This window comes from Perna viridis, chromosome 1 (assembly GCF_037379345.1).
Source record: "Perna viridis isolate PV_CMFRI_1.1 ecotype Kerala chromosome 1, ASM3737934v1, whole genome shotgun sequence".
NCBI classification, from domain to species: domain Eukaryota; kingdom Metazoa; phylum Mollusca; class Bivalvia; order Mytilida; family Mytilidae; genus Perna; species Perna viridis.
Window position 1 is genome coordinate 16,424,587 of NC_142445.1, and position 25,531 is coordinate 16,450,117.

The window sequence follows — 25,531 nt, forward strand, 5'->3', positions numbered from 1 at the left end:
ATAGGCTAAAAACTTTTTTTGGCCAGGTGTGCGATTCAGGCTCTGTAGAGCCTCTAGGTTTTATACGGTTGGGTGCAACATTTAATTAAAAAAACGTCATCTGATACGTTTCGGAAAATAGCAAACTCGGATCTTCATTTTAGATCAACCATCTTTGTTTTATTGTCAGTTTATAATTAAAAAACCTACTACAGGGATCACTTTCCATTTTTTATATTTTTGGTCTTCTTGTATACAATTAAATCTTGGATAAAGAGCTCCCTTTGCTTGCTGCAGAAGAGAGGTTACTCCTTAAAACACGTTGACAGCCTATTGAAATTTGCAATACAAATATAATTGGTACTTTTCTAGTTAGATATTTTTGTTTTATATTTGTCTTTGAAAATTCACTATAATAGTCGTTGAATAGATTTCTATGCGCCTTAAGAATGTGTTTCTACTGGAATCAGCTTCATTTGTTTGACCTCAAGCATTTTTGGTACATTTAGCATTTATCCCAGCATATAACGACCTAATTATTACATGATTTTGTACACAGTTTGACAGGATGAGTAGTTACTATTCTTAGTGTTTAAGTTGAGCTGGACAAAACTTCATGTTGACGTTTTCACTGAATATATATCAATTGCAAAGGATTCGCTTCGAGATTCATGGCGACTTCTTACTGGTTCAGAGTCGGTACTTCGAATCTTAATATACTTTGTTGCTTGCATCTTTATCAAATTGTCTATGATGCAAACATTGAAGGGTGAGAAGAATTGCTCATTGTAATGACTGTGGAAAGCCCCTGGTCCGTTGTTGGTTCGAGTGATGGGGGTTCAGTCCATACTGCAAATACTAGATTCACCAGGTGACAAACTAATATATAATGTTGTATCAGGGGCTACCTTCAGTCTGCCCTGTTTTGTAAGGTAGTCATTGGTCTTCCGGTGAGTTTGTTGTCTCTTTGATAATTCACCATTTCCACTCTCATATATCAGAAAGAAAGATAAATTTAGTTTACCTACATTGACGATCTTTGATTGGCGTTCTGATACAGGGTCAACCGCTTTCCTCTTCAGGCAGCTCTGATGATCTGTCTTTCCAATTTCTGAGGATCTCGTGTTTGTGGTCCAATCCTTCACTAAGTACACATTTATTTACAGGAAGCATCTGTGCACAACCTAGCTGTACAAGACTTGACTGTACATCTCCATCTTTTGTCTCCATTTTTTTTACAATAGCTTGGCGAAACTTGAAATCTACTGTATAACAATGATAATTGGGTTTCCCCTGTCGGATTCTTTCTTTTTAAATTACCAAATCAGACATTTTGACTGAAGATTTGGCAATACTGATCGATACTTAGTTTGCATATAGTGAATTTAAATGTGATTTTTTCAGTAAAGGTTGATCACTTGAGGTCAATTATACAGGTATGTATACAGGTAAGTGTGGCGCTGTTGGATTCTAATATTTGGCGCAGTTTATACGACCGAAATGTTAAAGTATGGCTTTTTTCTACCTACCAAAAATCTTAATCGACACAAAAAGATTATAGCCATAAATCTGGATCTTTTGAAGGTATTTACGTTTGGAGCCATTGTTAACCGAGACGACGCCTACGACAGTCTAGTACAGGCGGGAATAGAACAAAACCTATCATGGGCTACTGGGTCAGCCACACCCAATACATCCCCATCTTCATCACTTAGGAGACGTGGCTCATCCAGGATCAGTAACTTTACCTGGGCGTCGGACTATGTGGATACTGACTAAGGTGATAATTTGTAAATGTTTGTATGCTAAGGTATGACGTTTTCTGGTAAAGAATACTTGGTAGTATGGATATTTCAGCAAATGGCGTATTTGCAATGAACGATCTTTTCTGTAATAATCAGGCTAAGTCTATTTTCCCCTACTCACCACAGTAACGTGGAAGTAGGGTTTTGAGGAAGATGTGTTTAAAGCCAAATTTTCTTTTTATGGTCCATTATTTGCATTTATCTGGTTTTTTTTATGCAAACAAATTTATTCACATCTTTCAGAAATCCACTGAAATGTTTATGAGCGGATGGTTTCAGACGTTTGGAGATGATATGTTGATAGTGGATACCTAAAAAAAACTATGACACGAGCAATATGAATCAGTTTATGTGTCTGCTTTAACAGTTTACAGCGAGTAACATCGTTATCTCCATGATATACTTTTGGTCTTCCCATTACCTCGTGTCTGGTTGTTAACTGGACAATCAACATATATATTTAACATTCAATTTTTCCAAGACAGGTATTTGAGTCTATTTCTCAATTGTCCAGTTAACCACCTTAGTCATTTAATCAAGACAACTTCATACATTATATGGCTATAATATATACATTGACTTGTTTCATAAAATTCACCTAATAATGGTTTCCATTAAAACTTCTTACAGCTATTTTTGTATGGCACTGACATGGGTGTAATTATCGTCATTTGTATCTGTTAGTGATTCCTTGGACATTTCAAGAAGTATATACTATAAAAAATGTCTGCTAAAGGCTGGAATAATGAGAGATACTATAACGGAAAAAAATGAAACATTTTGAAATATGGCGATTGTGAGACACTGAATAGGTCCAATATCGTCCTTATTTTGTCTTTTGGATGCTTCTTCTATAGGTTTATTCAAAACGAAAGACTAAACAAAACTACATGTATTAATCATTCTTCTGACAACAATATACAACATGCTTTCAAAAAGTTCATATAAATATATCATTGTTTTATGTGCCACTTAATCACCACTGTAGCTTCGATATGATTCTACAGCTTATGAGATTTAAAATTTTTGTATGTTACGCCTTACTGTGATGTAATGTAGTTATGTTCTTTTATTGATTAAAAAGTAAAAATGAAAATATTGCTTTTCTTATCATTCCCGTATGGATGTGTGTATTTCATTGTGTTATTTATTGCCTTCAAAAGTACTGTGATTTTTGCTATTTTTTGTGCTAGGAAATTCTCTGCACCGAAAGTTGTAGATAAAATTCCCAAACTCTTTGTTCGGTGGATGACTTGTTTAAATACAATTTATTTTCCTTTTGGAAAATCTATTTTAGAAGTATAACATAGTCCCCTTACATATTTGGGTTTTTCATTAACATTTCAGATTTCGCTGTTTCTAGAAACCGGAAGTTAGAATTGCTGTTTGCCACTGTAAACGTATAAATTTTCGATATTTTTGCGATGGAAAGAAAAGTGCGAAAGAAATTGTACCCGCGAAATTGATTTTTAATATTATATAACGCCAATAATTTTTTGGAAACTGCGAAAAGCATACCCGCAAAAATGGTTAGTAGACAGAATCCGCGTAAACTAGCAACCTCAAAAATTAATACGTATACTGTACTACCTCAAGGCATTCATTTCAAAGACTACATCAACGCCATGTAATACAAACTCTAAAACATGTCCTGACGAATTGCACATGTTTATACATATAAAACAGCTGCATTCGAATAGTGGACACAATAAATTCGACGCAAACATTCATAATTCAATTTACTCCCATTTCAATCGATGTTTTCGCTTTGTTTGTAGCAATGGGAGCCGTTTTTTTTGCTGGGAGACATCTGTTTCCGCCAGTTTTGCATCCTTTTGCACCACACCTTATTTGAGCCACCCACTTCAACAAAAAAGGGAAGTCTTTTGTGCCATTAATTATTGTATTCGGTTTCAACATTTGTATAATGTATAATGTATTTTTTTTTAACATTTTGAAGAAAAATTAATATGACTTCCCGCCTCTTTAGACTATTGGAGTGAGTAATTTTTAAATAGTTTGATTTCTATCTTTAAAGAAAGCTACAGATAAATACTCAATTAATGTTAGTACTTTGTTTCACACATTCATGGTACATAATCTGCACAATACCTGTACAGGTAGACTGGCCAAAGTGAGTTTCCAATTCTGGCACAATTTAAACAATTAGAGATAAGGTTTGTGGCACAAATGATAACTCTAAGAATATACAGTTGGCGCAAAAGAACTCTTCCCTTCTTTCTCGTCGGCAATGTGCTTGTCGGTCAATTTGACCTGTTCGACGTCGTCGAGTATACCCTGATTTTCGTCTCCATTTCCATTGAAAGTTGCAGCCTGTAATAAGATACGTTGATAATGATACTGTGTAGCAATAACAGTGGGATATCTTAAGCTTAAAATTAAGTATAATTAGTACCAAACTTAGTAGTCATTATAAAACATCAGCAGATTCTACCTCCGTATATGCAGCTTACCTTTTTTACATGTATATTTGGCATCAAAATATTGCATTTATTTTCAAAAATGCTTCGTACAACACAAGTAATCATGTAGTGTAGATTATAATGTTTATTTATCAGTTATTTAAATTGGTTGTCTATAATATTTAGAGTAACACATGAATGGTATTAATACAAGTGGAGACTTAAGAGATGTTTCTCATTTCACCAATTTGAAATTGACATATCATTAACTGTCAACATGAAGAAACCTTCGTCTGGATTCATAACAAATCTGCCACTGAAATTTCCCTGCAATCCTGGTTCTTCATTTTCTGTTACAATCTTCGTTAAGTAGAATAAAGGAAGGATTTCAATGAAAATGGAAAATGTATCACATACATAACTTACCTCGCTCCGTCTCCTTGATACAACCACTTCAATAACAAGGAATAAAATGCAGAGTATCACTCCAAGTAAGAGAACTACAAAAGCTAATGAAGTATCTGCGATTGTAAGAGGTCTTGCTGCCAGTTTTGCCGTTTCTTGCTTGCTAACATAGTCTTTAAGTTTATATGAAGGACACCTTTTTAGTGATGAAAACCACTTAACATTTAGTAGATGAACACTTCCATCTTCGATACAACTCAATAAAGCAGATGACAATGAATTGCAAATTGTTTTAGTTTTACACGCGATACCGTAAGGGGTACGCTCGACTGTTGCACCAACATACATCAGATCACATGGTTCAGAATCTACATATTTGTTGCCCATGTCAGAAGAAACAATGGCGGCAAAATTTCCATCTGATTTTCGAACCATTTCAATTCCCTCCTTATCAGTGTTAAAAAATGTACCAAATGTTTCAATGTTTTGAATTGCATGTTTCAAGGTCGAATCCACTGATTCCCTCATCAGCCTGTGCATGATACCCCCGTTCTTGACTCCATAGTTGACAGATGACTGTATTGTCATTTCTTCCCAAGTTTTGAAAGGAACAACTGGTGAACTTGGCTGTCTTGCCAATAGAAATGCTGTTAGATTGCTAATATAGGCGATGACCATGAAGAATATGAAGCTAAACCACATCGTTACTAAAATTCTTCCTGCGGGTGATCGCGGGGCCTCTCTGTAACCTACAAAGAAAGCGTATACTAATAGATTCCTCATTTATTCATTGATTTTTTTCCAGCAAAAGTATACTCAATATTCAAACAATTGTGATTGTGGAAAATCGTATTTCTATTGTGTATTTATGTTAAGAGTTCGTCGGAAAATTTGTCTTGTTGTTGGACAAAAAAAAAAGCAAAAACAAAACAAGAGGCTCGAAGGAGTCTGAATCGCTCACCTGGTTGAATTTTGCCTTTCAAAGGCAGTAAATTGAACAAAAAGTTGTCCAACAATTTTGACTCGAGAAGTCTTTGGTAGGACTTATCATGAGAATTTTTTCAACAATTGAAAGTTTCTTTTAATCTATTACAGTTTTCAAAATACTACAAAACAAAATGTCATTTTTCCCCTTTCAAGGGCAATAACTCTTACAAGGAGTCGTCTGAAAGAGTAATCAAGGGAACCAAGGCCATAGCGGTAATTAAAAGAATGTAATCCAGGGGCAAAGACTAGAAATGGAAAACAGACATACACAACAAAGAACATAAAGTAACTAAAATCATACATACAAAGTAACAAAAGTAAATGAGCAGCTTGGACTCCATTAAAAACTGGGAGCATGGACCAGGTGCACCGGTAGGGTAAGCGTCCTCTGCTTTTCTAGAAACACCCGCCGAGTTGCTCATAAAAAGTCAAGTCCGGGGTAGACAAACGAGGGAAGGAAAACTGTGACCCGTTGAATAAATCAGTTTCATGGTGCTGATGGATACACCATAATGATCCACGAGGTCATGATAACGACCATAAAACTTTTGTACTGATGACTTCAATCTTGTAGCAACATAACCCTGTTCCAGAAGCCTATTTGTTAGAGTTCTAGCGCGATACAAAAAGTCTGCGTAGTTTCGGCAAGCTCTGGCATAACGTGTGAGTTGTGATATGAACAGTCCATACGCAGGAGCCGAAGGAATGTTGCCACAGATGAAAGGAAAGTTGACAATTCTGAATGAAAACTCATCACGTTTGTCGTAAAGTTTGGTCAATAGTTTTCCTTTACCATCGATTTCTAAGTGTAGGTCAAGATATGAGGCTGATTTCACAGTGTCTGTAGTATCCTTCATCTCAAGTTCTTTTGGGTAGATGCGATGTATCAAATCCCCGAAATTAGGATTGTTTAAAGATAATACGTCATCTATATAGCGGAAACGGAGATTGAAGGATCTAGCCAAACGATATTCTTTCTTTCTGATCAGATCAGCTATAAAGTCAGCCTCATAAGAGTGAAGGAATAGGTCAGCAAGTAAAGGAGCACAATTTGTTCCCATTGGAATGCCGACCGTTTGTTGAAAAACACGTCCACCACACTGGACAAATATGTTGTCAATTAAAAATTCCAGCATTTTGTAAACATCTTCCTCTGTATATTTGGAAGATGATTTGGAATTATTTCTTACAAAGTATGAGGAATCTCTACCAAGAACTGACAACTTTTATCCCTGAGGACCTTTATAGCCCTAATAATAAGGACCATTTCAGCTATTGAAAAAATTTGGCTAAACCTAACGGTTTTGGAGATGCAGGCAAAAAACTACTGTCTAACCCCCATGTTCTATTTTCAGTAACAGCGGCCATGTTTTGGACAGATTAAAAATCCCCACACCAGCTCTATGCAGAATACACAAAGGAACATTCATACCAAATTTGGTTCTAATTGATCAAATAATGTCAGAGGAGAAGTTTTGAAAGAAATAACATTACAAATAGAAAAAAAAAATGTTGAAAAAGGACAATAACTCCAATATGGCTCAACAGATTAAAACCAAAATTTGACCACAGATAGATCTCATCATGGTGAACACTTTTACTCCGGTCAGGATTTAGCTAAACATAACGGTTTTGGAGATATATGCGAAAAGCTACTGTCTGACCCCTACGCTGTTTGGTCAAGTATAGCCAAAACAATTAAGCATAGTATAGATCTAAATTTGGATAATGTTTAATGTTGAACGGAGCATACATTTCTGACCAATAAAAGTGACCAAGTTACTTAAACAATTGCACTCAAACATAAGAAATAAGCTATTATACCAAAGTTTAAGAAATGCATATTATTTGCCCTTAATTTCTAAATGGTTACGGTAATAACGCCTTGAATTAATCAAAACATGTCGTTTGTGGCACAGAATATTTCATAGTTATACATTTACTAGCGTTATTGACCAGAAATCTGGAGAATGTTGTTTTTGTTGCCCCATATTCCTTTACCGTAAAAGTCATAAACCCAAAGCCAACCTTAGTCTGAAACTTGTGGTATGGAAACTAATGATACTGTTTTGAAGAGATCCATACACACTCAAGGCATGTAGTTCAGCTTAATTGTGCTTGCTTTTGACCACATTTTTTGCCTTAATTCCCAAACAGGTAGGGTCAGAACTCATGAATTCAATTAAAACCCTTCTTTTATGGCATGGAACCTTGTAGTATAAATCCACAGCAGCCCATAACATTTCCCTAAGCTATTGTTTGAAATGGAGAAAAAAAAAAGTTTTTTTTGTCTCTAGTTTCAAAGGGATAATAATGTCATAAATATCCCCCAAAAGTTCTTGGAAATGCACGAGCTATATCATACCTTGCCAAGTAAGAGTACTGTGAACAAAAAAGAATGCATTCTTTGGAGCAAAACTTTCCCTGGCATTAGTGGAGTCATCTTCAGGTTGTACCGAGCCCCATTCTGATGGACTGAATTTGTTTACGATGAACAAAAGTGCCGAAACAATAAAACATATCACAACGACCATTATCCATAGCTGTAGAGCAAAAGGTTCAAACAACACTTTTAAGCTATGGAATTCGACGACAGGTCTCTTGATGATAATACGATGTCCAATGTGACGAAATGGCTTCGTGAAGGGCACAGCTGATTGCCTTTCGTTTGTTATCTGTAGTGGTGCTGCAGCTATATGGACATCCTCGTTCTATTTAAAAAGAAATGAATAACTATCATAGTGGCCTTAATTCTCAATTAATGTAAAGAATGTCTGTGTGGATTAGCGGTATATAACCTTCATTATAATCAAGTAAGTACGTTACTGATGCATTTGTGACTATGTAACATTAGAGTTAAGCAACTTTATCATGTAATTTATAATTTCAGTTTCTGGAATGAGTGAATTTTCGTATTTCACCAAACGAGATACTTAGTATATGACATTTAAATTACGGTTGAAGTCCTAACGATGGCAATCAAATATACAATATAACGGGAATATGTATGGTAAATATATCAAAGACACAATTAACCCACAGTGGTTGAAAATGTCAGCCCAATGCCGCCCATTGGTATTCAGTGAATGATGAGGAAATCCTCACACCACAAGGCAGGCTACAGCTGGTCCCAAAACATCATTATACACAGGTACAGCGAAAGAGTTACCCTTATATACTCAAGTAACATAAAAAAAAACTAAAGTGAAAACAAAACAAGACATATAGAGGCCAGAAATTCCCTACGGAAAAAATTTGTAACGTCGGGGGGTGGTCCACGCTGGCTTTCCATAGACAGGCGCAAAATATGTGGCGGGGTTAAAGTACTTTGGCGTGATCACAATCCTCCCCCATTTAAATCTGGCCGCCGCGTGGAAAAAATATAATACAAATTAGGTGCGGACCCCAAGCTAGATTTGTCTGAATGTGAATGAATACTTCCGGGATATGACCATATTGAATCGGATTGTACAAAATTGACCAATATCTGTCTAACTTGAAATCGGCACTAAAAGATTGTTCCTACTATCAAATACAAACTCTACTACTAATTGGGTAGCATATTTTATAGCGGTAGTAGGTTACTGTTAAGCAAAGATCGATGTGACTGCTGCATTATCTCATCGTGGTAGGGACGTTTAAATCTAATCTAAAGCTGGTGGTATTGTATAACTGTTTTCACATATTAAAAACGGTGAACTTATTAAAATATGATGTTTCCATAAAAGTTACATTAGATTATTTTCGTTATAAAAGATATGCTGCATCCTTTTCAAATTTTTGGACGTCATCTGTCAGTTGATTTGTTCTTGGTCTTTCCCTTTAATCAATTGTTTGACACAATAAAGTTATTAATGTACTTCCACAATCACATTAGTTATAACCCCCAGTAGTGTACTTAACATTACTCCTACAACGAAAGAGGTTGGAATTCCGTTCGTTCAATACCCCAACTAAGTCAGAAAACAGCTTGCCAGACAACCTCTAGTACTGCTGGAGTATACTAAACATACACTTACAAGGTCTAGGAGTTCACCAATCATTCCATCCCAGTTGCCCATGCTGTTTTTAGAACCGTATTTTCCATCTGGAGTTAGACTTAAGTCATATGAGAATCCGGCTCTTTTAGAAAGACAATCCAATAAATCTACCATGAAGCCAGAAAATGATCCATTACCGTTATCTATCAAGTATCCGTCTTCCTAAAACACAGAATATAAACAAAAATATATTTTTAATGAGATATAAACAGAACATCTCGTGTTAGTGAAAAACAAAACTTATTTAACTAATATAAGCGATGTGATTTTGTGGTAAATTCATGAATGGTCCTATACGAAAATTAGAAAAGAATGATTATCAGACATATGCAGAATCCAGCATACGTGATAAGCCAAACACGGACATCCAGCATACGTAATATGCCAAAGAATCAGACATCCAGCATATGTTATTGGCCAAAGATACACGAGTGATCTATTGGACTTCCAGCATACGTAATAGGCCGTAGATGCAAGAGTGGTCTATCGGACATCCAGCATAGTAATAGGTCTAAGATACACGAGTTGTCTACCGGACTTTCAGCATTTGTAATAGGCCGTAGATGCAAGAGTGGTCTATCGGACATCCAGCATAGTAATAGGTCTAAGATACACGAGTTGTCTACCGGACTTTCAGCATTTGTAATAAGTCAAAGATACGCGAGTTGTCTACCGGACTTGTAACATTTGTAATAGGCCAAAGATACACGAGTTGTCTACCGGTCATTCAGCTTTTGTAATATGCAAAAAAAGTGTTATGTCGGACACAATGTATTAGTTTTATTATTGGCTATACATGCATGTATTAAACTGTTTCCGTGTGTTTTGGATTGATTCTTAATATCATATTAAGTTCAGTGTAAGTCGATCCTCCATTTATGCAAAGTTTAACCACTAATATACCACATTTGTTCATTTACTTATTTGTTTGTTTGTTTTTAATAGTTTATTTCTTTTATTTTATATTCATTTGTAACAGATTCTGGTAAATGAGCCAAGAGGAAAAATACACAAAAATGTTATCTATTTTCCAACTTCTGTTTTCTTCTATATAACCAGACAGGCTTTAATAAGCTTGAACCTTGGTTTAATAATGGTTTCATTAGCCGTTTGACCTCTGGATATCTGTATATCTCTGTTCTGGGAAGTGAAAGTTCATTAAACTAATGGGTCTGAATAGATATGATAGTCTTATACGCATTTTCTACCCACTTGGTGTATTCATTTCGTTTCAAGTTATAAACCTCATGAAATATTTTAGAATCACTTACTAGTACGGATGTAACTGTGTATGTCTCATTTTCGGCCTGAAATAAACAAAAATTACATTATTGAATTTATTTGGACATTCTATTAAAAAACTTTTTTTCTTTGTGTACTGTCAATGTGAAAGTAATCTATTCATGTTAGGTGTTACTTGATTTGAAGATAAATCTTTACGTTGTTTAGAACTCTCTATATTCGTATCAGCCATCCAGACATGTGATTCGTTGGATTATCTCATTAGTCACTTTTTAAACAAAAGTATTCATATATACACAAAATACAGCATCGACTCCAGAGCTTTTCTAAAGAAGATCAAATCTTGGGGCCTAAATTTTTCCTCAAAATGTAAAAAAAAATACGCATCATAATTACACAGTTCTAAAATATCGATTTAATGTAAGTATTATTCCTTTTTAAGTATTTTATGATTTAGTATAAAAATATTAGTAATTAAGATTGTTAAAAAATTATTATTTCATATTAGGCTGGGCTTACCCCGTACCCCTCCCCGCCCCCAGCCCCTTGATGCGCTTAATATACAGAACCATTTATTTATTAAATCAAACACTTAAAAGATAAATAGACGTGAAACGACAGACTTCGACACAAAGATATGTCATGAACAAACTTCGACACAAGGACATGTCATGAATAGATTAACACGTTAACGGACTTCGAGACAAGGTAATATCATGAATAGACGTATAACGTTAGACACAATGACGTTAAACTTCGAGACAAGGACGTTTCATGAATATACGATATAGACGTCGAGACAAGAGGGTATCATGAATAGATATGACATGATGGACTTAAACACAAGGACGTATAACGAATAGACGTTAAGACTTCGAGACAGGGACATATCGTGAATAACGAGAAACGGCAGACATGCGGAAAAAGGACATATCATGCATGAATAGACTAAAACGTTACCGGACCGCGAGACAAGGACCGGTGTAGTCGAAAGAGGAAAGGAAAACTATGACATGTTGAACAAATCAATTTTCATGGCGCAGATGGATACATCGTAATGATCCACGAGTTCATGTTGACGTGATGATAAGTTCAATCTTGTAACAACATAACCCTGTTCCAGGAGCCTATTTGTTAGAAGTCTAGCGCGATACCGAAAGTCTGCGTAGTTTCAGAAAGCTCTGGCATAAAAACATGAAACATTACACTTCAGACAAAGGAATGTCATTGTGTGTCAATTACAACAATCAATTAAACTTATGGAATGCAAAGTAATTCTTCCGGACGTTGTACTAAAAAAAATCACTTGAAATAGATTTAATCGACGACAGGTTTCCGAATTACATTACATAATTAGCATTTTTAAGATACAAAAACAGTTTAATATTCTAAGTAACATCGGCTAATTAAAACTTCTTATGATCTGAAACAAAAATATTCCATCTTTTAAATAGGATTGACATACCGGTCATCCCTTATCCATACTAATCACAAGCACTTTTGTACAGATATGTCGAAGAAACGTTCCCTCTAGACTAGAAACCACTAATTCCACTTCCCATAGGCTTCTATGCTAATTTCACAATATTCAATGGCTTCTCTGGACTTTACCTTAACTTTAACCTGCAGAGGACTATATATCAGCATGATTCTACATATGTCAGCTCACAATCCTCAGAATGGCATGTAGGGTTAGCAGACTTGCAGTGCAGTACTGGTCACCGAAAGTGAAGGGTTTATAAATAGCATGGGAAATCCCAGTGTTTTCACAAGATAGGAGTATATTTAGAAACCATTATGGAGATTAGGCTTCACATCACAAGAAGCAAAATGCACCTATAAAATGTACAGAAATGTTTTTCCTTTCAGAAACTGTTCAAATTGTTTAAATAAGATGAGAACTTTTATCACAACACTATGAGGAACAGGGGTAATTTCTGCGTAGGACTATTTTTACGTACGTTCCAAATGCTCATTGGTTGAATTCGTGGTCTGTAACCTTTATCCGAATTCCTATATGAATACTGCAACTCTTTTTAAATGTTTATTTAGGTGTGCCTAACATGATTTCTCAAGTAAACAGTTACATCATCAATGATTGTATGGCTGTATTATCATCCGTAAGTAATCGGGTCAAAGAGTAGGATCAAGCAGCCTTATAGAATTGTGTATGTTTTAATCATCTAGAATTAATCTACTGTTAGAGATATGATGTGGTATCGACTTCAGTTTATTTCATGCTATATGGCATCGACATCGACTTCTTTTTGATAAATATTGATCAGTTCGTACAGCAGGTGTAGATTTATGCCTTGTCTTATAGACACCTGCCACGAAAATGTGCTAAAATGTACCTATGTATATGTAAAACAAAGTGATGTATACGCTTTGATTTGACATCCCACTCGTCAGAATGTTCGCTCTACTGCAACTACGACGTCCGTCTGTTTGTTCGACAATAATTCTGTTGCACATCAAATTCCTATTAATTCCAAATTGGCGAATACCCACAATCGTGGCATTTGGCTTACTATTTTAATGTTTTACGTTAAATTAGTATTTTTATTTTCATTTGTGCCGGATCCAGTCTCTCAGTTTTGATTGAATAAAAAATGAATGGAGTAATATCAGTACGCTAAATTCAGATGGAACTTCTTGTTTTTCTAGCACGCTTAAGTAGCACTCCAGCTAAGAATCATGAAAAATGTGATACATGGTTGGAAAGCCTACATATTTTTTATTTTTGATATTTTGTTTAAAATGCTTTAGTAAACAGAAATTTATATTTGGTTTTTCATATAACCCGTGCTCATAGGAGATAACAATTATATAGAATGCACTGTAGATTTCAAAATTAAGGGAGATAACTATGTAAATGACACTCAAATACAATAGAATCTACTGGATTTTCAATGTTGATTATCCCCTAAGAGCAGACAGATCGGAATGAATAAATACACATTTCATAATTTACACCCATAAAACTTAATTACAAAAATAAAAATATGTAGCCTTTTTTGGGATGTATCATATTTTTCAGATTTTGCATGATTCTTACAAAGACAGCTACTTAATACTTCGAAGTTACTCGCACTTGCAAACAGGGCGCTGTAGGTGTATATGTTGACACAAGTATTTAGTATGGGCGATAAAATTCTTTGTGGGTGTATATCTGTTGAAAATGCTTCTCATAACTGGTGGTAAAAAAATAAAAAGAGGTGGTTGGACGACATTAGGAATGCAACTTGTTAACATTTCAATAATTTCATTTACAGAGTTGATTCAAAACTTTAGGTGGGGCAAGATTTTTAAGTAAGGAATTATATATTTGACAAGGATTATTTATACGTTTTAATTTGTATACTCAAAAAGTTGTGGGAGAAAATTTAGTAAAATTGACATGCGAATTTTTAGTTTTTTTCAAGTTAATTGTGTTTTTTCTTAATATATGTTTTTACGAGATAATTGGAATTAGGAGTAGTCGTAATCAGCGGAAAAGCAGCTACTCCCAACTCCCAATTTACGAGTCTTTGATATATACATTTGTAATTATCCCATTAAATGATTCTGTTGAAAGAACTGTATCAAATATACAAATTTATTATCAGCATAAACCACGTATAAGCTCTTTGGGTTCCAAAGTTACGAAAGCTATACTTTTAAAGCCTAGTTGGCCGAGTGGTCTAGACTTAATTAGTACAGGCGGTGTTGCCACAGATGCCAGAGAAGAGAAGGGGTTCGAATCCCGCTGAGGGAGCGACCAAATCTGCATCGCAACCTTGCATCGTGGGGTGTAATATATATTATATACATAAGGGTCTGAAAAGTTCCAAACGATGTTAGAACTGTCAAATTTGCGATGCAAATTTTTGGTCGTTCCCTCCGCGTGACTCGAAATCGTACCGGTGTGACATCTATGGCAACACCGCCTGCACAAAGTCCACATCCTCCCAAGTCAGAGTTTTGAGTCCACCCTCGCTCCCTCAAACCCCTGACATCACTCATTCATATTTAGCGGGTATCGTCCAGACAATTCCGATTGGTTGCTTCTCCAGGTGCGAAGCACCAATGAAAATGTCACAAAAGATGTCACAATTGATTCAATATGACCAAAATGATAACTCTAGATTCTGTTCAGAGTGTTTAGCGACAAAAATGACGTTATGTGTATGTAGCCATTTTGTAAGTTATATCGAAGAGTTTCTATTACGAGTGATTTGATTGGATTTTTGATCCGGGTTAAATTTAGGTAACTCACTAGATGGCGCTGGACGATACTCGCTAAATATGAATAAGTGATGTCAGGGGTTTGAGGGGCCGAGGGTGGACTCAAAACCCTGACTTAGGAGGATGAAAGTCCAGCGCCCTAGACCACTCGGCCAGGTAGGCTATATATTGAATATAGCTTTCGCTGGCCGGGTCATTCCTCCTCGTAAGGTTAATCTAGGGTTGTAACTTAGTACACGATGTATGGTAGTACGGGACAGTTCATCTAGGTGCTATTGTGTAGGATAGAAGATGCATGTCGCAACAAATCAATATTATACAAGCGTCTCAGATTGTTACGACTCTATTCGCTACACTGCTCCATCGGATCAAATTGATACAAGGAAGATAATGTAAAACTTATAGAAGGGTCTGAAAAATTCCCAACGATGTTAGAACTGTCAAATTTCCGATGCAAATTTTTGGTTGTTCCCTCCGCGGAACTCGAACTCGTACCGTTGTGACATTTATGGCAACACCGCCTGCATCAAGTCCAGCGCCCTAGACCACTCGGCCAGCTAGGCCGGGTCATTCCTCCTCGTAGGGTTAATCTATGGCTGTATAGCTTTTTGTGATATAAATCAATGGGGATTACGTTTTTGCCTTTTATATCAATCAAACAAAAGTGGGCAAACTAAACTTTTGACTGTCCTATGCTGGCAGATACTCAATCTTACAACTCGCGTAATATTTACAATTTTAGAGAAAGTTCCGGTTATCTGACATGGGTTTCAACGTGCATAAAGTCCTTACTCTAAATGCCATCCTTCTGAACAATATAACTTTGTGAATATAAAAAGGGGTCAATTCTATAATTGGAAACAATAACGGGGTAAAAATTTTCGTCAATACATGTATTTACATTTTATGAGCAATTGGGCGGGGTGTTTGTTTCTGGAAAATCAGAGGATGTATACCCTACTCGTGGACCTGGTCCATGCTACCAGTTTTAATAGTGGAGTCATTTTGGTTATTTCATGTTCTTTGTTGTGTGCTTGGGTTATATTCTTTTGATTTCTGTTCGAATTTTGGCCCCCTTGGTAACTCTTTTACCTAAGATTCCGAGGGTATTTTTCATTTTCATAAATCAGAGATGATGGGACATTCCTAATTGCAAGTAATGAATAACAAAATAATAAACAAGTAATGAATGAACCTTTCATAAATAGTCCATGGGAGGATACACCATGCACCTTCCCAATAATTATCTTCAAGGTGATTTTTCTGTACCTTTATACCTCCCATTATTGAATCAATTTGTCACCATAGAATATTATCGGTCTCTTTTTCAGTGTAAACCTATATTTGTACCCACTTGGTAAAAAAAGGCAAAGCTTTTTTGACTCAATTTTTCGAGAGTTAAGTCTTTCTGGGACATCATGTGTAAAGAAACTAAAAACAATTGGGTACCATCATGTAGCCCAATGTCTCAGCTTAACTTTCCCAACTACATGCTGAGGCATTTTTTCATGGATAGGGGTGGCAATTTTTCACCTAATTGGACTTGTAAAAGTTCAAATATTTATAAGTAGGTATCATTAGAAAGCTACTACAATATACGATTGTATTGGAAAGCTGAAACGTGTTGCATAATAATATTTATATATGCCAATTTTCTTCGTTTTTCGAAAGTAGAAGTTCGAAGAATAAAAATCATGAAAAAAATGGATTTTTCGCCTCAACGAAGTATAAAAGTAGCCAAAAAATATAAAAATGCTTTTATTTTATTTTTTGGCAACAAAATGATTCGTAAAAGGGAGGTATAAGAGTAGCTGAAAATCGTATTTTGGTTGATGATTGGGGTTGCACGGGGATTATCTCAGCCCACGTATTAAAAAAATTCAAATCGGTCCATCTCGATCATACCCGCACACGTGTGCCCGCCTCCAACATCTTTGTAATCTCTAACAGGTTCAAGTGCTGGTTGTATCGAAGTACGTTTATCATTACTGGCACATTGTTAAAATATCCAGATGTTACGACAGTATTCTCATATAAATAATCCTTTTAATTAAAATGGGAGAGGTCGAAACTACGGAAGCATAATCATATAGTTCAAAGACTATCAAATGGTATATCTTGTGTACGATCAGTGACTGGGAAACAAATTTTCTATTCCCTCAATAATCAATTTGAAAGGTTAAATCCCGAAGAGATGAAGTAGTCCACGTTGTACTTATCAAAAAAAAAATTGTGTTTATCAAAATCAACACTGAGCAAAGCCAGACTAAACGATTTATACAGGGTTCCTTAGAATTCACGCATTGATTCGTTATCTTCAAACGTGCATTAAGTGCAGAACCGAGATTTCTGGTGCTTAAAAAAACAATCTTACCCCAAAATATTGTTGTTTTTCTTTGTTGTAAAAAAAATTACAGTATAAATAACAATATCATTATTATACACGTACATATGATTTAAATCGGTTGTAGACTTATTTCGATTATACATGTATATCATTAACCATACAATCAAAATATGTGACCTATCATAAGTTTATAATTGAAAGAAAAAAAACAACAAAACAATGAACCGTAAAAAATATACTGAAAAACATAACAAATAACAGTACTTGCCAAAACTGAGTTGAATACCAACAACACGAATATAACTGTGATGGTATCCTTCATGTTCCTAGATATCGCTTAAGTTCGCGCACTAACAAATGTACATCAAAACAATTTTAGAAAAATGATCGGCACTGTTTATCAGTTTTAATCAGAATTTCTGATTCCCAAATGATTCTACTCCGCGAGGAAGTGTGCTACAGAATGATAATCTTTGGTCGAAAACCAGCTGACTCAACGCTCTGATGTCTGTTTTATGTCCACTAAAATTATTTTGTACTGTCAATTTTAAACTGATTTACACTATTTTAACGAGATGGTGAGCCTTTATTTTAAGTTTCAAAAGTGATGTCATAATCTAAGTGTGTTGTAATTAAAGCGATACACGTACTTGACGCAGTAGCCATACATGTATAAGAATGCATGTAGAATATACCAAATCGGTAATGTACATGTACCTGTTGTCTAGTTAAGACTCATTTATATGAAAGTATTGATTTGTGTCTTGTATACAGCAGAGTTTAATGTCATTATAGTTCAACCAACCAGTGAAACTGAACTTAATGGTAACATGTTCGACATCTGCTTTCTTAGTTATCGGATTACAAGTCTGGCAGATCTGGATTTTTCTAACAAATGTCGACTGACAGTTAGAAGATAGCTATGAGGCTTAATTAATTGACCTTTTGCCCTGTCTTGGATCTCATATGGCTTACATTTCAGTTACACTTCAGAATTGAAGTTCAAAGAAGAGTCATGAAAACAGAGGTTAAAAAAAAACACTGACCATGATCGAGTGCTTACATTTCTGCAAATATTGGCAACATGCTTGTATCTACATTAGTATTTTTGTTATTATATGTCCACAAGATGCAAATTTTAACTTTTAAAATGAAACACCTCCAATGGCAACAGCTTGATACTACCAAACTGGTTTTGAGAAGTATGGACACAACATTGTAAGTTGATATAGCTATGATTTTGGGTTGACACAGTGTCGTAATGAGAGTGGCTTGACACAGTGTCGTAATGAGAGTGGCTTGACACAGTGTCGTAATGAGAGTGGCTTGACACAGTGTCGTAATGAGAGTGGCTTGACACAGTGTCGTAATGAGAGTGGCTTGACACAGTGTCGTAATGAGAGTGGGTTGACACAGTGTCGTAATGATTTTGGGTTGACACAGTGTCGTAATGAGAGTGGTTTGACACAGTGTCGTAATGATTTTGGGTTGACACAGTGTCGTAATGAGAGTGGTTTGACACAGTGTCGTAATGAGAGTGGCTTGACACAGTGTCGTAATGAGAGTGGGTTGACACAGTGTCGTAATGAGAGTGGCTTGACACAGTGTCGTAATGAGAGTGGTTTGACACAGTGTCGTAATGAGAGTGGCTTGACACAGTGTCGTAATGAGAGTGGCTTGACACAGTGTCGTAATGAGAGTGGTTTGACACAGTGTCGTAATGAGAGTGGTTTGACACAGTGTCGTAATGAGAGTGGCTTGACACAGTGTCGTAATGAGAGTGGGTTGACACAGTGTCGTAATGAGAGTGGGTTGACACAGTGTCGTAATGAGAGTGGGTTGACACAGTGTCGTAATGAGAGTGGCTTGACACAGTGTCGTAATGAGAGTGGCTTGACACAGTGTCGTAATGAGAGTGGTTTGACACAGTGTCGTAATGAGAGTGGCTTGACACAGTGTCGTAATGAGAGTGGTTTGACACAGTGTCGTAATGAGAGTGGCTTGACACAGTGTCGTAATGAGAGTGGGTTGACACAGTGTCGTAATGAGAGTGGCTTGACACAGTGTCGTAATGAGAGTGGGTTGACACAGTGTCGTAATGAGAGTGGGTTGACACAGTGTCGTAATGAGAGTGGGTTGACACAGTGTCGTAATGAGAGTGGGTTGACACAGTGTCGTAATGAGAGTGGCTTGACACAGTGTCGTAATGAGAGTGGGTTGACACAGTGTCGTAATGAGAGTGGTTTGACACAGTGTCGTAATGAGAGTGGCTTGACACAGTGTCGTAATGAGAGTGGTTTGACACAGTGTCGTAATGAGAGTGGCTTGACACAGTGTCGTAATGAGAGTGGGTTGACACAGTGTCGTAATGAGAGTGGCTTGACACAGTGTCGTAATGAGAGTGGCTTGACACAGTGTCGTAATGAGAGTGGCTTGACACAGTGTCGTAATGAGAGTGGCTTGACACAGTGTCGTAATGAGAGTGGCTTGACACAGTGTCGTAATGAGAGTGGGTTGACACAGTGTCGTAATGAGAGTGGCTTGACACAGTGTCGTAATGAGAGTGGGTTGACACAGTGTCGTAATGAGAGTGGGTTGACACAGTGTCGTAATGAGAGTGGCTTGACACAGTGTCGTAATGAGAGTGGCTTGACACAGTGTCGTAATGAGAGTGGCTTGACACAGTGTCGTAATGAGAGTGGCTTGACACAGTGTCGTAATGAGAGTGGTTTGACACAGTGTCGTAATGAGAGTGGCTTGACACAGTGTCGTAATGAGAGTGGGTTGACACAGTGTCGTAATGAGAGTGGCTTGACACAGTGTCGTAATGAGAGTGGGTTGACACAGTGTCGTAATGAGAGTGGGTTGACACAGTGTCGTAATGAGAGTGGGTTGACACAGTGTCGTAATGAGAGTGGGTTGACACAGTGTCGTAATGAGAGTGGGTTGACACAGTGTCGTAATGAGAGTGGGTTGACACAGTGTCGTAATGAGAGTGGGTTGACACAGTGTCGTAATGAGAGTGGGTTGACACAGTGTCGTAATGAGAGTGGCTTGACACAGTGTCGTAATGAGAGTGGCTTGACACAGTGTCGTAATGAGAGTGGCTTGACACAGTGTCGTAATGAGAGTGGGTTGACACAGTGTCGTAATGAGGTCAAACAACTTTAAAATAGCGATTAGACAATAGAAATAAGTTATATTTCTGACCCCCAATTTTTACATTAGGACCAAAACCCTTTCAATCCCATTCAAACATTTACTTATGTTGTATGACACCCTACAGCACGATTTCATTGAGATCCATACCCTATTACTCAAGTTTTTGTCCGAAAACCAATGAAATTTTCACCGCCTATGGTAAAGGTGATTCATGGTGAAGAAAAACCTCGAACAAACGATGTTTTTTTGTCTATGCATGTTGACGTAACGATAGACTTTTCTGCATTTAGATCTACATATTAGAGAAAACCATACATTTATCTCCCATTATAATCAACCAGATCAAACCAATTCAAGAATGATAACTCTCGCTAGTGCTAATTTCATACACAATCTATATGGTTTTTTTTTCTTTCTCAAAAGTGAAACGGTCCAATGACAAAAAAAACCTGGTTATGTGGTCTGTAAATGTTTCTGAATTGGAAATAATATTTGAATTCAGTGTGTTTTTGACATTCATGCTTCACCTCCTGTCTGATAAAAAAAAAAAAAAAAAACAGAAACTACTATTTCATTCCACAGGTACTTGGGGTCGGAAACTTCGATTTTTTTTTCATGTATTATTATTATTATTACTTTTATTACTTTGTAATAATAAAATGCGAAACCATGTGTTATAACAACAAATATTGCACTTATACGATCCATAATGGATTTTTTCTGACATATAGGGGGTCGATGGTACATGTATAAAGGACTATATACCAGTCGACCGCATGTATCTAGTACAAGTGCAAAATTTGCTGTTATAACACATGATTTCGGATTTTTTTTCTTTTTAACAAAAATGAAATAAATAATAATAATAATAATAAAATCCAGACCCCAAGTACCCATGTTTCATTCCATCCAAAGGTTCAAACCTCTGTCCCCAAGATCAATCCCAGACTTCTTTTTGTATCTTATCGCAAACAGTACCTTTTTATACACTTTAATAAAGAATTGTCCGGGACGTGAGTACAGTACATTATTGACACAACTCATTCGGACACAATATAGCACAATATTTAGAAGTTCAATATAAGTGTAAAGGTCTGCTTCATGGTGCATTCATGGACCACTTTGTACTTTTAATTATTATCTCAAAACAGTAAACGATAAGGTTGATTTAGTAAGCATACTTCTTAAAGCTCTTGTAAAAAGGCTTCGATTTTCATATGAAATATGCATATCCCTTTGGCCCTTATAATGAGATAAATGTTAAAGATATCGGAAATCTGATTGAAAAAAAAATGTAGACAAGGATTTTATGAGGAATATAAGAAAAAAAAAAAATCAGACAAATGATAAACAAGCTATCTTTGAGAAATCAGGGAAAAAAATGTTTCTGGCACCTTATTTTTACTTGGCTCAAGTCACAACCCAAATATCAATCAGTCTTCCTTTTGTGTTATGGCACTTTGTACTACAATGTCAAAAAGATTCATTGACTAATAGTCAAATTACTGTCTAGACATCAGGAAAATGCACGTTTTTGGCCCCTAATTTCCTAGAAGTTCAAGTCTACCCCAAAAATCAATTAAAGACTGACCATTGTGGTTAAGAATATTGTGCAACATAGACATTACTATGCTTTTATTGGAGTTACATAGTTAAATTCTATGATTTGCTGGTTTTAGCTTTTGGCCCTTAATTCTAAAACGGGCCATATCCCAAAATCGCTACCAACCTTCCCTTTGTGGTTTGGAACCTTGTTAAAAAAGTTTTTAAAAGATCAAATATACAAAACTAAACTTTTCGCGCGAAAACCCAAGTGTCTATATACGGACGACAGCGCCATACCAATATACGACCGCATTATTTTGCGGTCACATAAAACCATGTCCACATCCAAAATACATTTTTTTTTTATATATATGATAAACTATGTGATAAAATGAATGTACAAATGTATTAATAATAAGGTTATTTCTTGGGTGTGGACAACATTTTCTTGCCAAAAACATGACCAGAATATTACCAAAATATACAATATTGACAAAATATCTAAATTTTAGTAAACTTCAAACAATAAAATGAAAGAAATATCAAAAGTGTTCATGTTTTCATATTTGTCAAGTATTCACGTCTCCAAATTTGCAAGTAAATCCTTCAACACTTTAGGCTTATGATTGCCCCTTCTCCTTTACTTGTCAGCTAATCAAGCGACAACTAAATGCCATAAGTGGTCTTAACATTCCAAATTTCTTCTTTTTATGTAGTATTTATTATATATTTATGCCACGTACAGATGTATATAGATCAACAGTTACAGCTGACGTTTTCTCGACCTATATAAAAGGCTCAATATAAGAGCCCAACCATCAATGTGAGGTGATACTCGAGATGAGCCGTATCTAATTTTGTACTGAAGATATTTCTGTCAGACTTTTTGATAAGATTTTTTTTCAATTTTTGTTTTTCGATGCATTTACATCATTTCTAGAACTATATATATATATAATATTCGAATAATACTAGTACATTAAACAGTGTTGAGAAGGCTGATGTTGGTTCAAGTTATCTGCACTTCGTATGTATATGTTCTTGGGAGGACACTCGAAAAATAATTGCATCTACGCATGAAGGTAAGAAAGTAAAGCATAGTCAATAAACTTGTAACAATTACTCAAATTATTTTCCAGACAAACATGTTCCTGTCAACGCCAAACCCTTACTAGCAAGAATATTTTGATCAAGACAGGCAAGCGTTTGATGATCTTTCTGTGTCAAGTATTTTCAGCACAGACCTTGAATAATCAATGACAATAGTACAAGATTTCTATTCAGGCTGATTTTTTGACGTCTTGTTGCAAGGAACAGACAATATAAAGATATGACATGTAATGGAACACTATATGATACTCGCCATGTTTTCATGCATGCGAACCAGAACTCAAAACAGTAAATGAACGGAGAATTAATCTAAAACGTGTTGAAAATCAGTCTAGATCTGTACTGAACAATGCATACCAATGATACAAAACATGCAATTTTTTGACAGGTCTCATGTTATCCTCTGGAAATCATGCCCCCCCCCCAAAAAAAAACAAAAAAAAACGAAAAAAACGGAGATGATAAAATTGTACGGACAGTCGATCTTGACCTGTATTTTATAATACCAAATATTGTGCAAGGGTGAAAAAAGACTTATGGTCAGTTCCCACACTAAGCCCTGGAAAAGGGAATTATAATGTTAAAACAATACTACTAATGATACTATACAGTTGCGATATATATTTGATCCATAGGACATTTAGGCAGATCCATGATTTCAGGTGGTTTTTTTTTAAAGGGGGTGGTGCGTATATACAATTTAAAAAATCGAAATGCATCAGGGTGCACAAACAGAGTTGCGTCCCCATTTTAGAGAAATATTTTATTTTGACATGTCTTTTAAACAGATGTGAACATTTTGAGACCTCATTTCTTCTTTAAAAAAATCTAGAGATGTTAGTTTTGCTTGAATGGTCTAAGCTTGATAGAAGCCTTTAAAATTTACAGGACGGCTGGATTTTTCGTAGTGGGAACAAGCCACTGCGCCTTGATTGCAAAAATCACCCAAAATCAGTGATTTCATTTATCTGGTATGTAGCAATATCCCAGAGTTCCGTTTCAATCTGATGTACACTTTTTAAGTTATCGTCTGCAATCCTATTTTTTATGTAAAAATGTTAATTTGTTTGGCATACTTGACCTTGACCAAAACTTCCCAAATCAATAGGTATCCCACTTATCTGACATGTTACAATATCCTAACGTCCGGTTTGAATCAAAGGTTTAGTTTTTTTTGTCTGGAAACCTCATTTTTCATGCCTCTGCGACCTTGACCTTAAACGTAATTTCCCCCCAATATCCACAGGGATCTTATGATCACTTACCTGGTATGTAACAATGTCCCAGAGTTTGGTTTGAATCAGATGTTGACTTTTTGAGTTATCGTCAAGAAACCTCAATTTTATGGGGAAAAAATAAATTTTTTTTGCCGCTGTGACCATGACCTAAGACGAATTTCTCCACTAAATCAATAGGGATCTCACTTGTCTGATAGGTAACAATATCCCAAAATTTGGTTTGAATCAGATGTAACTTTCCAGTTATCGTTCGTTGACGCCTACCCACCCCTAAGGAAGATATTGCATAAGAACTCGCAACCAAGTGTTGCAACTAAAAGATAAAACAAAGACCAATACATGTCTGGACCCGCATCACCACCATATGTTTGGCAGTACATTGGCGTCTTCAATAAGTATATAAACAATTTGCAAAAAAAAAAGAACAAAACTAGTGTAGAAATTTCTATATTATGAGCTGCACATCTATGTATGTAAACACTGTGTCAAGTGAATAATATTGGTTCAATACCTCTTGAGTTACAGATAACACAAAGTAGGTACTGTTTACAATATAAAGTGACAAAAATGGCTATGTTCAAAAAACTTAAAATGTTGGAATAAATTATTCAAATTTCTCCATAATAAAAGATGCACATCTTCAATATGTATACAATCCCTGCCCAAAGTTTGAATAACTCTTTTTGAGTTTCAGGTTACACTAAGTAGGTACACTTAAGCATGATGGACATATTGGAGAGGTTACTATACCTGCTCCCACCATTGGTAAAACAGCAATAGAAAACAAAGGAAGCTTCCTTCTGATTTGAAAACATATACAGATATAAGACAAAAAAAACCCAAAATCTCTAGAAATACTTTTTTGAGTTATATGAGGTTTGGACAGAGGGACAAATGGATGGACAGAAATGTACTAAAATAGGTCTGTCAAAAGAAGAACAAATACTAAAATATGACAACAGTTTGTGTTGAAATTTAAAAGCAAAAGAGAATTTCAGCTTATGTTTCAGTAAGTCCAAAA

The 25,531-nt window shown here is 35.8% G+C and overlaps 2 protein-coding genes across 5 annotated transcripts in view; one reads left to right on the top strand and one right to left on the bottom strand.

Annotated features, from left to right (window-relative positions):
* LOC148627473 (GRAM domain-containing protein 4-like) overlaps nucleotides 1–2,880 on the top strand; it is a 34,886-nt gene extending 32,006 nt beyond the window's left edge. For both annotated transcript variants that reach the window (XM_088573771.1, XM_088573781.1), the window contains exons 18-19: nucleotides 1,564–1,759; nucleotides 2,028–2,880. In XM_088573771.1, the coding sequence (XP_088429897.1) occupies nucleotides 1,564–1,758 (195 nt within the window). In that variant the 3' untranslated portion in view covers nucleotide 1,759; nucleotides 2,028–2,880. The remainder of the gene's footprint in view (nucleotides 1–1,563; nucleotides 1,760–2,027) is intronic.
* On the bottom strand, nucleotides 2,662–18,191 carry LOC148627474 (glutamate receptor 1-like). 3 transcript variants are annotated; one of them, XM_088573800.1, is made up of 6 exons: nucleotides 17,724–18,191; nucleotides 10,911–10,946; nucleotides 9,619–9,801; nucleotides 7,965–8,310; nucleotides 4,634–5,361; nucleotides 2,662–4,118 (listed from the first exon to the last, which is right to left on the bottom strand). In XM_088573800.1, the coding sequence occupies exons 1-6, from the start codon at nucleotides 17,775–17,777 to the stop codon at nucleotides 3,984–3,986; spliced, it is 1,482 nt and encodes a 493-aa protein (XP_088429926.1). In that variant the 5' UTR covers nucleotides 17,778–18,191; the 3' UTR covers nucleotides 2,662–3,983. The 3 variants fall into 3 exon arrangements, with proteins under 3 accessions (XP_088429926.1, XP_088429936.1, XP_088429945.1); XM_088573810.1 differs by lacking the exon at nucleotides 17,724–18,191 and adding an exon at nucleotides 12,493–12,807; XM_088573819.1 differs by lacking the exon at nucleotides 17,724–18,191 and adding an exon at nucleotides 12,347–12,594.
* Nucleotides 18,192–25,531: the final 7,340 nt, after the last annotated feature.